The sequence below is a fragment of the Pelophylax lessonae genome, assembly GCF_965119305.1.
Source record: "Pelophylax lessonae genome assembly, chromosome: 13".
NCBI lineage: Eukaryota > Metazoa > Chordata > Amphibia > Anura > Ranidae > Pelophylax > Pelophylax lessonae.
In genome coordinates, this window is record NC_138780.1 from 93389500 (window position 1) to 93401753 (window position 12254).

Consider the following 12254-nt stretch of genomic DNA (forward strand, 5'->3'; position numbering starts at 1 on the left):
TGTGTAGTAGGAATAAATCAAAGATCAAAGTTTAATTTAGCTTATGCCAGCAGGAGCAGCAGTGGGGGCATGCCTCCTCAACCCTTATGGCAATGCATGCATGACATTCCACCCACAAGATGATGTCAGCATTTAGTCCCACAGCATTAACCCTTCTGTGGCAAAAACCATCAGGAACAGGGAATAAGAGTGCCCATCGAACTATGCAAATACGGTATTTTAAGGTGCTCAGCTTGTCAGGTCCAGTCACTAAGTGAATCTTCAGAAACAGGACAAGCGCTAAGGTAATGCCAGTGGGTCTGGACCAGGAAAATGCTCTGCAGCTATTACCAGGACGAAGTCTGGAAAGCATTCCATGTGGTACCTAGTGCCTGAAGATCACTAACAGGCTATCCCTGCAACCTCCAGTCCAGTGGGGCCCAGATACAGTACCCCAAATTCCAGGTTAAAAATGACTGCTCTGGATAGCTACAATTTAAAGACAAAGCTCGAGAAAAGATATAGAGTCATAATTAGGAAAAAAATAAAAGTAGAAAAGAGTGATAGTAAAAAATATGTTGCTGAAAAAAAGCCATCCATTCTCCTAGGACACTAACAAAATAACTGAGGCATGCTGGTAGTTGGAGGAGTTATCCTGGGCTGGCCTCCTTTTTTTGTTTTCCAGTGTCCAATCCTCCTAGAGGCAGTAGAATACCCAGCTTAAAACTTCATGTGCTCCTCAATGTTTGACAGCGAAAATGTCTTAAATAATGTGCCTGTGTTTCAGCATCTTTCTACCAGTAATAATGTCCGAATTTTGTAATTTATATGTTGCTGTTATTGTGATTGAGTTATTTGGATTAAAAAAAGAGTTACTATAATATTGTGCTGGCATCAGAGGACTGAAAATGAGCAGTTGGAATTCAATTATTGAACATTCTTTATACTTTTGCAGTGTTTTTAGATGCTTAAAATCTTTTTAGATAGCATGTTAAAGATTTGATTTAAATATCAATAAAGTTTTTAAATGTCCTCATCTTCTTTAGGTGCGGTATGGACAGGAGATAACAAAGCAGAGTGGGAGTATTTAAAAATCTCTGTACCAATGTTACTCAGTCTCAGTGTGACAGGAATAGCCTTCTGTGGAGGTAACGTACATGGCATTCTGTAGTCTGCTTGCAGATGGAGAAGCCTATGGGTAATAATCCTTTTTAGAATGGATTATGTAAAATGTATTGCTTTGCTAAATTGACAGCTGATGTTGGCGGTTTTGTTGGAGACCCAGATCCTGAACTACTGGTCCGTTGGTACCAGGCTGGCTCATTCCAGCCTTTCTTTCGTGGTCATGCTATGCAGGGTACCAAGCGCAGAGAGCCTTGGCTGTTTGGTGAAGAAAATACTCTCTTAATCAGGAAAGCAATACAGGAACGTTATACTCTCCTTCCATATTGGTACCTGCTGTTTTATAGGGCATACCGCACAGCTGAACTTGTAATGAGGTGAGGAAGCATACTAGTACAATGACTTTAATTCTCTTCTAGCAACAATGACTGTTAATAATATTTCTGTTTTTCTTTAATTACAAACAGGCCTTTGTGGGTTGAATTTTTTAAAAACCAAGACGTCTTTGCAGTGGAAAGTCAGTACATGCTAGGTAAGATTTCTAAAAAATGTTATAATGGAATTTATATCAAATTAAGCATTTACCATTCCTGGTCCTTGTACAAGTAGGGCTGGATTTATACTCTTTGTACCCTCTAGGACCAACTATATCCCCCGTTCCATGGACATAATTGTTTTGTACATAGCGCCACACCTTGAGGCTGGCTAAGGGAATGTCTGTTTAGTGCATAAACATAAAAATACAGCCTTGTCTAAAAGTTTTCTTTGCATATTTATGCATTAGTTGCTCTGCATTTGACTTTCAACCATCAACACCAAATGATCATTTCCAGAAACTATTAGGTAAAAGCAAAGGTAAACAATTTAGGAGTATATTACCAGGTATAGCTTTAGAGGGGAACCCAATGCCAAAATTTAAAAACAATGGCATGGGGTCCCCCTAAAAATCCATACCTGACCCATATCTGAGCATGACCCTGGCAAACCATATGCAAGTGTATTAGTGAAAGGATCAGTACAAAATATCCTCTATTAGTTACAAATGATGTTTGGTCTCTCCAAACACACAAGTGTGCGTGGTGTGCGCGAGACATGTTTGCATCAGTTGTCTAAGGCTATTGGCGACATGATGCACCTCCTCTCCGCACTCACTGTATTGAGCCTGGTTCTCAGGAAATATCTGCTTACATTAAATCCCTTCATATCTACTTCCTATAAAGCTTGTCCATTTACTTTTGCTGGCCAAAGCAAGTTTTACTTTTATTTCTGGACAAAAAATATGCTTTTTAAAGCACCATCACACTTAACTATTTTTGGGAAATTATTGTGGATGAAATTAAGGTAATTCCTAAATTCCAGAGCAGCGCAATACGTGCCTGCTTGCCACCCCCTCATTATTTTTCCTCCCACTGACAATTAGAGACAATTTTGACGCAGAGCATTGAAACATGTAAGTGATGTTTCCAAAAATAGGGATAAATACATACAGTAGCTTACTATGTTCGAGAGATACATCAAGAAGATCCCAGATGTTTTACATTTTGGCTAGTGCAATAACATAAGCTGGGACCCAGGATAGGGAACCTGAAAAAATATATAATCAGATTTGAATTGGTATTATTTGTCTAAACTCCAAGAACCTAAATGGTCTGGATGAAGGGCTACCTTGCCTTTCCTTTTCCCATAAAGATTTATTTTGAGAAAAATAAACAAATGGATATTACCTGACAATTTAAAAGGCAAAAAAACAAGTAAACAATATACCGGTATTTTTTTTTCTTTACATGATCCCATATGCTAAAAAAAAAAAAAAGATATTGTAAATATAGAAAGGAAATGTGTAAAACGATAAAGATGTATTTTTTGTGAAAACTCTAGTCATTTCAATCAGGTGTTAGGTCTTCACAATAATTTGTGATGGGATTTTTTACCCCTTTGAATAGTTAGTGGATATGGAGTTATATATAAGCGAATTTGTCCTCAGAACTAGCCCCTATATAGCGGATGTAAAGAGAAGAAAAAGGGAGGTTGCCGCTAGGCAAAAACAAATAATGCAAATGCGTCCAGCATGTACCATGCTAATGTGCATGCATGGACGGGGTGGAGCATCATCGATAAATGATAGAGGAATGTATTTTGGGTGTGCACTTTAAAGTACCCCTGACAAAGCCAAATTTTTTGTGAAAAAACACACGGGGGGTTATTTTAGGAAGTTTTCTACACGCCTCGATTTGGCACATGTTATTCATTGATAAGTGGAAGTAGTTAGTTATAGGAAACACGGTGCTTCCGGAAAGTATTCACTTTTTTTTTCATTTTGTTATGTTACAGCCTTTTTCCAAAATGAATTAAATTCATTATTTTCCTCAAAATTCTACAAACCATATCCCATAATGACAATGTTAAAGAAGTGTGTTTGAAATCTTGCAAATTTATTAAAAATAAAAAAGTTAAAAAATCCCATGTACAGTTTCTCCCATTCTTTGCAAGACCTCTTAAGCTCCATCAGGTTGGTTGGCGTCTGTGTCATTTTCAGGTCTCTCCAGGGATGTTCAATCGGGTTAAAGTCTGGGCTCTGTCTGGGCCACTCAAGGACATTATCAGAGTTGTCCAGTAGCCACTCCCTTGTAATCTTGGCTGTGTGCTTAGGGTCGTTGTCCTGTTGAAAGATGAGCCTTCGCCTCAGTGTGAGGTCCAGAGCGCTCTGGAGCAGTATTTTCCCTCGATCCTGACTAGTCTTCCAGTTCCTGCTGCTAAAAAAATCTCAGCAGCATGGTGCTGCCACCACCATGCTTCACTGTATGTATGGTATTAGCCAGGTGACGAGTGGTGCCTGGTTTCCTCCAGATATGACGCTTGCCATTCAGGCCAAAGAGTTCAATCTTTGTTTCATCAGACCAGAGAATTTTGTTTCTCTTGGTCTGAGAGTCCTTCAGGTGCCTTTTGGCAAACTCCAGGCGGGAGTGCCTGTCATGTGCCTTTTACTGAAGAGTGTCTTCCGTCTGGCCACTCTACCATACAGCCCTGATTGGTGGAGTGCTGCAGAGATGGATGGTTGTTTTTCTGGAAGGTTCTCCTTTCTCCACAGAGAAAGGCTGAAGCTCTGTCAGAGTGACAATCGGCTTCTTGGTCACGTCCCTTTGCAGGGATGAGAAACTGACAGATCCCTCCCTGTGTACAGAGCTCTGTATTGCATTTCAAGACAGAACTCTCGGCTGTGAATGCACCAAACCGATTAGCAAATTCTGTCCCTAAATCCTTGGCCCGGAACTTGCTTGAAGGCTCCGGGTCATGCCCTCCTTTCTGACTTTTCTATAAAGATCAGTAATACAACTATCAGTAGCTGCCCTTACGCCATGGTACTCGGTGTAGTCATAGACTGTAACCTGTCCTTTTTGCTCCAAATCCAATCTGTGTCAAAACCTTGTAGGTTTCACCTCTTTAAAATCTCTTTTTAATTAATGAAACCACCAAACTACTCATACAGTCCGTTGTTATCTCCGGCCATGACTATTACAACTCCCTTCTCATAGGCCTACCTCTACATAGGCTACCCCTCTTCATACTATCATGAATTCTGCTGCCAAACTCCTCTACCTTACCAACCACTCAGTGTCCACCACCCCTCTCTGCCAATCCCTCAACTAGCTTCAGATTCCCCAGGTAAATTCAAAATACTAACAACATACAAAGCCACCCACAACTCTGTCCAGGCTACACCACCAAGCTTGTGTTTAAATATCACCCAAACTGTCCTTGCCTCCCATGACCTCCTGTTCTCTAGCTCTCTAGTCTCCTCCTTCCATGCTTGTCTCTAGGACTTTTCCAGAGCCTCTCCCATCCTGTGGAACTCTCTAGCTTAATTTGTCAATCCATCTTCTTCTCTGGCCACCCTTAGGCGATCCCTGAAAACTCAGGTCTTCAGGGAAGCCTATCCTACTACCAACTAACAACTGAACTTTTAACTCTTCCATTAGCTCATCCTCCACAGTTGTAACCTTATGAACCATTTTTTTTTGTCAAAGCTTAATTGAACAAGCTAAAATTAGGAGCTGATTGACTACCATGCACAGCTTCTCCAGATTTTGCTCTCTCCGGTTTTAGAAAATTTTCCCCCAAATGTCAGCAATATGATTAACTAGTACTGGTCCCCCTGCCAGAAACCATGACCTCTGATGGCACTTCAAAACTCCAGGGCTAAGTAAAGAACAGGACAGCATAATACAAGTTCCAGGTTCCCCACCATGGAACATACAGTATATATTAGGACATACAGTGTATGTAAGGACTCTCCCAACTGGTCACTTTGACTACTTGAAATATACCATGGTTAAAAATTACATTTTATCCTTTATAGCTATAATGTTAATGCCTGCTCACGTAAAGATATGAATATATTATGAATAAAACACCTGGTAGTCAGAAAGACTTTATATTGTTCAAATTCAATTTCACTTTTTCAAAATGCACCAAATCATAGGTCCTATAAACTATTTATGCATTAGACAAATACCATATATATATTTTTTTTTTTCTTTCCCAGGTAATGCTCTACTGGTTGCCCCAGTGTTAGACTCTGGTGTTAAGTCCGTTGATGTTTTCTTTCCTGGCACAAGGGAGGTATAGTGTAAATTCTTACTGGATCTAATCAATAAATCATATATACTGTGTGTTCACATTGATAAAGAGATTTTGTTCAAATAACCAAATATCCTAGAATGGGAAGAATTGGCAAATTTACTTTCATTTAGGATACTTGAATATTTTTTCCTGGACACTGCCCTCTCTTTAGCTAACTCTCTATTTTCTGCAGTACTGGTATGACTTCAGGAAATACACACTTGTTAAGGGGTCTCACAGACAGAAAGTGACAGTTACTTTGGAAGAGGTGAGTATAGATGACACTTTGAAAACATTGTAATAATATATAAAACATTTATATTATGTTCAAGAGTCAGTGATATAGAAAAATATATTGTGCATATACTGTAGTCATATTGGTCATATGGTGGTTATGGGTTTCCATTATGATGTATGCCAAAGATTGAGTACATAATTTTGTTTCAAAATCTGCAGATTCCAGTATTTCAGAGGGGCGGCTCCATTATCCCTATGCACACAACAGTTGGCAAATCCACAGCTTGGATGGGGGGCTCTCCATATGAGTTGCACGTTGCACTGGATCGCAAAGTATGTTCATTTGTCATGAGTCATTTGCAGTGATATGGGTTTTTTTTTTAGACAGTAACTGGTATTTTCCTGTAACAGGTTTTGTTTATAGAGTTTTGGGCAGAAAAAATGCATATGCAGAATTTGTTTTAAACCAAGTTAGGATAACTTATTTTAACTATATTTCATTTAAACGGGTATCAGTCATAAGGCTTTTACTTTTAAAATAGGGATTTAAAATAATAGCAGGATGACAGACTTTGTGTTTTTTCTAATCATTTTCCTTTATTCACAAATACCTGGCAAGTAAAATAAAATGGTTGTATTCGATCACCTTGTAAAACAACCCATTCAGTTTAAAATAGGAATGAAAGGCAAAACATCTGTGTATAGATTTAAAAAAAATATATATATAAATACCCTTTTCCCCTTTTAAATAAATGATCACATTCCATTTGCTCTCAGCTGTATAAGAGTTGGGGGACAAGATGCAACTGTACATTGAGCCTCTAGTGAATGGCTGTGCAGGGCGGGGGGGGGGGCTTGTCAGAACAAGTCTAATCAGAGGAATGCACGCTGAGTTTCCAGCATAGCTAGGGAACTTACCACGGTGTGTCCTCCTGCTTAGTGTGGTCAGTTTTTAATAGGAAAGCAGAGTGACTGGCAGGAACACCAGAGATTTCACACAAAGGAAGCAATGTAAAGAGAACAGGATACTTGTTAATACAAGCTCATGGCACAGCAGACACATATCAGGAATATGAAATGTTGGGGTAACAAACACTTATTTTGGCAGTTACGATTTTAACTGTGCTAAAATAAACACTGTAGAGTAATATACTGTATATTGTTCAGTCTGCTAGAACCCAATAGATATAAAAAGTGATTTTTGATTTCTTATAATAAAATGGCTTCCATGTTTGTTGCTGCTTCATACATATTAACTATTTTGCAGGTATGCTCAGCTTTATTTCTTAACAATAGCTGAAATCTAATTTTCGGTTATCATTTACTCTTAGGGATTAGCTGTGGGGGAACTGTATATTGATGATGGCTACTCCTTGCAGTATCTGCATGAACACATGTACAGTCATAGAAGATTTACATTTTCAAGAAATGTTCTGCGCTCAAGGTAACAATACTTGCATATGAGGTGGTGACCTTAAAAAAATGAAAATAACACTGATAACCAGTCTCTCCCAACTCCAGCAGTTTTATCTAGAGTATTAAATTCCAACTCAAAAGGCCCCAAAGGCCACAAAACAACCCTTTACTATATAAAGAAATTCTACAAATACATTAAATAAATAAATCTACAAATAACACAATTTTTAAAAGTGAAGGGGTTAATAAAAACTCATTTGGATTAACTAAAAAATTAACTACAAGTCTTAGAGTAAGGCTGGCCATACATTATACCATTTTCTTGTACAATTTTCCTTTAAATTTACCAATACCATAGAATATGATGTCAAACCTAAGCACTACATAATTGAAGGTAAATCTATAGGAAATTGAATAAGAAAATTGGATAATGTATGGCCAGCCTTAGTAAAACTTTTATACTGCAATTTTCCCTCATTATAAAGACACTAGAATTATGTTTCTGGTACAAATTGTTTTTGTAATTCGGACTAACAGCTCTATTCTATAGTTTACATAGAGAGAGCAGCTCTTCCAATGTAATCAGAAGAGGCCCATGAAAGCAGTTTTCCCTTCTGTTTACAGGTACATATACACAATGTTCGACCTGCGCCAGTGAAAGAGTTAAGTACATTCGATCTTATGAAAAAAGTTTCAACTGTGGCTGTAGTTAGTCTTTTTAGGAAGTATGCAGGATAGTTCAATCCCTGGGGTTAGTGGAGATGGATGGTGGAGGTGGCTGCAGGCTTCATACAGAGCTAGAGGGACTCTGCAACAGACAAAAAGGGGTAGGAGAAGAAAAGCAGCGCCACCTCAGTGTAGATTAAAAGGTTATTTATTACATAAAAACAACGTAGTAACTCACACAGAGGAAATCGTTGATCAGCAAATGGTAATAGTTCTTCTGCAACACTCGCCTGATCGCCTGAGGAAGGAGCACGCATGCTCCGAACGCGAGCACCCCCCTGCCACTATTGGATGTAAGCCTGGATACTGAACGCTGCCAGAACCACAGAAAGTGTCGGACTCCACCGGCACAGCCAGGACCACGGCCGCCACAGTGTACTTCCCGAACATCCCTGCAGTGTTGCAGAAGAACTATTACCATTTGCTGATCAACGATTTCCTCTGTGTGAGTTACTACGTTGTTTTTATGTAATAAATAACCTTTTAATCTACACTGAGGTGGCGCTGCTTTTCTTCTCCTACCCCTTTTTTTCCCTTCTGTTTAACCTGATGCGGAGTAGGCACCTGTCACTGATAGCAGAGCTTTGCTGAACAGGGAGATTTGTGCTCCTCCTGTGCAATCCACTGGACTGAGCTGTCAGTTTGACAGTTCAAGTGGTTGTAAAGACTAAAGCCCCATACACACGTACCGATTGTCGGCCGTAAATATTCGGCCAACGTCCGATCGGCCGATTGTCGGCTTGTTAGTATGATGCTTCCGACAAGCGACTGTGACTTTTCGGCCGAACAAAACCTGGTGTGCATGCTATAAAATTTTTGTTGCCCGTCACCAGAACGGCCGATTGTTCGTCAGTCAGTACAGATTTCGGCCGACAAAAGCCAGATGAGCAAGACTGGGCATGCTCAGAGAAGAAAAAACACACGGAAAGTAAACCATCACATGACATCACTTCTGAAGTTGGTTGTCGTTGGCTGACAAAATTCGTGTGCAGTCTTGAGCACTTTTACAAAATGACACTGGACAAAAAACAGCCGATCGGTCGGCCGACAATCGGTACGTGTGTACGGGGCTTAAAGGTTTTTTTACCTTAAAGGATAAGTCCAGTCAGAAGCTAACTAATGCTAAACCTGCTCTTTGCCACATTGTAAGACTATTCTATCTAACCCTGTGAAGCAAAAATTGCTGTACTTACCTTTTTGACACCCGATCCGGTCTCCAGCGATGAAAGCTCTGTGCAGTAGAGGACCAACAATGCCTGAGAAATGCCTGGAAAGTGATGTCACCCATAGACTTACTATGGGGCTTCCGTTGTCGAGTGCCTCTCCTGCACCCACCTCCACGCTGAAGCTGCAGCTGATAGCTTAGTGTGGGCCTGGACCGGATTGGGTGTAGAAAAGGTAAGTACACTGATTTTTTCTTTACAAAGTTAGACTGAATAGTCTTAGAATGGGGCAAAGAGCAGGTTTAACATTAGTTAGGCTTTGACTGGACTTTTTCTTTAATGCATTCTTTCCAGCCCTCCCTAAATACTTCAAGAATGACAAACACCACAAGCACACAGGCCTAGTGCATTATCCCATGGATACTTTATTACAAGTCAATAAAAAATGTATATACTCACAAACCATGTAGGTTCACAGCACATCAAGCCACTAGATCCAGGCACAGTGAGAAGTTCAATCCAAAGTGTTCCAAGACCAAAGAGAAGCCGTCTAGGATCCAAATTGGCTTAGGTGTTTCAAGGGCAAACGCTTTTCTTTAGAGCCAAATATTTAGAATCCCCTCATTACATTTTATATACTCTACTAGAGTATGCTTAATTAGAGTATATAAAGTGTAATACATGTTTAATATATATTCACTGACTTTTACTGGACACTTGTTTTTTGATATATGGACAATTTATTTAATATTTTGAGATTTTACATGATTTATTTGCACTCATTTAATGGTGGCGTTGAAGGTGTTTGACTGGAGGGATTTGACACTATTTTAAACATAGACAATTTAACAGAGACATGCTCATCACTGATATTGTTTTGTGCACATTATTGTATTGTAATGGAGGTATACTTATTGCAATTTTATTGTAATCAACACTGTCTTTGCGCTGTGGTATAGGGTTTATATGATTTCACATAATACTGACTTCAAAAAACACCATTCTTAATTTATGTTAATGTAGGAGGATTCCCAGCCGTTTTGCTGGATATGGGCCCCCCTGGGTCACCGGTTGCATTAAAAGTACCTTTGTGTATGTTACTCCAAGTGTGAGCACTGAGCCAATGACCAGTCCAGTATCTTTGTTTTTTTTTTGTATTAATTGAGAACTTGAATGGGAGAAGGGAATGCGTGGCATACTCCTTTGGCTCAAGTATACACAATTTGCTAGGGACAACTGAGAAATGCCGATTGGCGCTGACTTGACGCTGGCTAGATGCCTGTTGACTCCAAACTGACTTTGGACTGCTTTCTTGCATAAAGAAGTCCTCTTTGAGCTCCTTTAAGCACTCGTTGCTGAGGTAGCTACTTGTACTACTGCTGTGCTGCTAAACACTTCAGGGCCCATACCAGCACCCTCTTTCTCTCACTTAACTTCAGGGCTTCGACACTGGCACCCCCTTTCTTTAAGCCTTCTCCACAGGTTAGCTGGCTCCCGGATCCCTCTGACCTTCTGGAGTAGTCCCCTCTCCTAGGCAGACCCCTGGGTGGTCTTGAGTACTCACTACACTTTTTTTCCCCAAAACTTCTGCCCAGCAGCTCCACTCGGTTCACAGCACTCTGGATCCCTCTCTGCAGCCCAGCTCAACCTTCGTCCTCTAGGCCGACTGCCCAGGACACCTTCACTATCGCTGACAGGAGTAGAGACAGCCGGCACCCTCCTCCTGGGACTCTGCTTCCCGCCAAAGACGCCCTGTCACATGCTCCCCTCAGACTTATAGGCCATCCCAGGGTGCATTGCGGCAAACTCCTCCCACTGAGATAGCCATAAGCCCTGGTGTGCTATTGGCTAGGTTTTCTCCACTGTCCAATAAGAGCCCTCATTGGAAACAGTGGGGAGACTCCCTAGACACAACAGGTCACACCTGGAAGCATGTGACAGCCTAATTAAATGATCAGGCCCCCCTGACTTCGTTGGTGAGGATGGAACATATTTACACATCTTAACTGGCTATCTCTAATGCGAGCCCACCTGTAAAGGAAACATTAAAGTTAGTCACATGTCACAAAACATATCATCACATGACTATCTGCCTGAACCGTTGAGTAAGAAGACCCTCCTCGCAAGGGCATCCTTCTTAATCCATTCCCTGACTCCTCTGCGATTCAGTGCTTGACACGCCTGGTCCAATGTCCCCCTCCTCCTGGGGGAATCTGTATCCTATCACTGACTACCTAGTTGCAGAGTCCTTTGGAGAAGACAATTACAGCATCTTGCTGCTGTCTCTCACGATACTTCTCCTGATGGAAACAGGGCAAACCACTGGAGTCTGAGTGGCCTGCAGTCCTGCTGAGTCAGGGAAATGTAAGGGGTCTTTCAGAGCACCCCCCACCAAACATCCTGGATGCACCGCCCATCACTGCGACAGTCACCCGCTTTAATTCAGTTCTTTCTTAAGCAACAATTGTAATCCAGAGATCCTGGCCCGTTGGCCCAACGGATCTTGTGAAGTTGGAGTTCCTCTTTATGACCCTGGCCCAACGGCCCAAGCGGTCTGTAGAACAACATTTTATTCCAACCATACTTGAACAGCAACCATAACTGTGAACTTCAGCATTACACTTTTTTTTAAATGATGGCTAGCCAGCCTTACTTTGCTCAGTCTTGCAGTTGTACAATTTTTTTGAACTTTTTCCAAATATAATACTCTGGGTGAGGGACCCTGGCAAGGGCTCCCTGGCTGTCCCGCTCAGATGGACCAAGCCTGGCCCGACCCATCAGGGCGAAGAACTTCCACCCGGTCGATGTATATTGACTGTCCATACAGCCACTGAATCTTTACTGTGTCAAATTTCTCTTTGAGGTCAGTCCTGGATGAATCCCGAAAAGGTTTAGGGACAAAGAGAAAATCCCAAATGGCCTCATCACACCAGAAGTCTATCTTGGCCTCTATGTTCAACATGACCTTCCTAGGAGCGTATGGATAATCAG

At 40.9% G+C, this 12254-nt stretch overlaps 1 protein-coding gene across 3 annotated transcripts in view; it reads left to right on the forward strand.

Annotated features, from left to right (window-relative positions):
• Positions 1–12254, forward strand: part of GANC (glucosidase alpha, neutral C) — a 183876-nt gene that overhangs the window by 132962 nt on the left and 38660 nt on the right. For all 3 annotated transcript variants that reach the window (XM_082242918.1, XM_082242920.1, XM_082242919.1), the window contains 7 exons: positions 1026–1127; positions 1235–1478; positions 1569–1633; positions 5645–5721; positions 5915–5989; positions 6178–6291; positions 7290–7402. In XM_082242918.1, coding sequence (XP_082099044.1) covers positions 1026–1127; positions 1235–1478; positions 1569–1633; positions 5645–5721; positions 5915–5989; positions 6178–6291; positions 7290–7402 — 790 coding nt within the window. The remainder of the gene's footprint in view (positions 1–1025; positions 1128–1234; positions 1479–1568; positions 1634–5644; positions 5722–5914; positions 5990–6177; positions 6292–7289; positions 7403–12254) is intronic.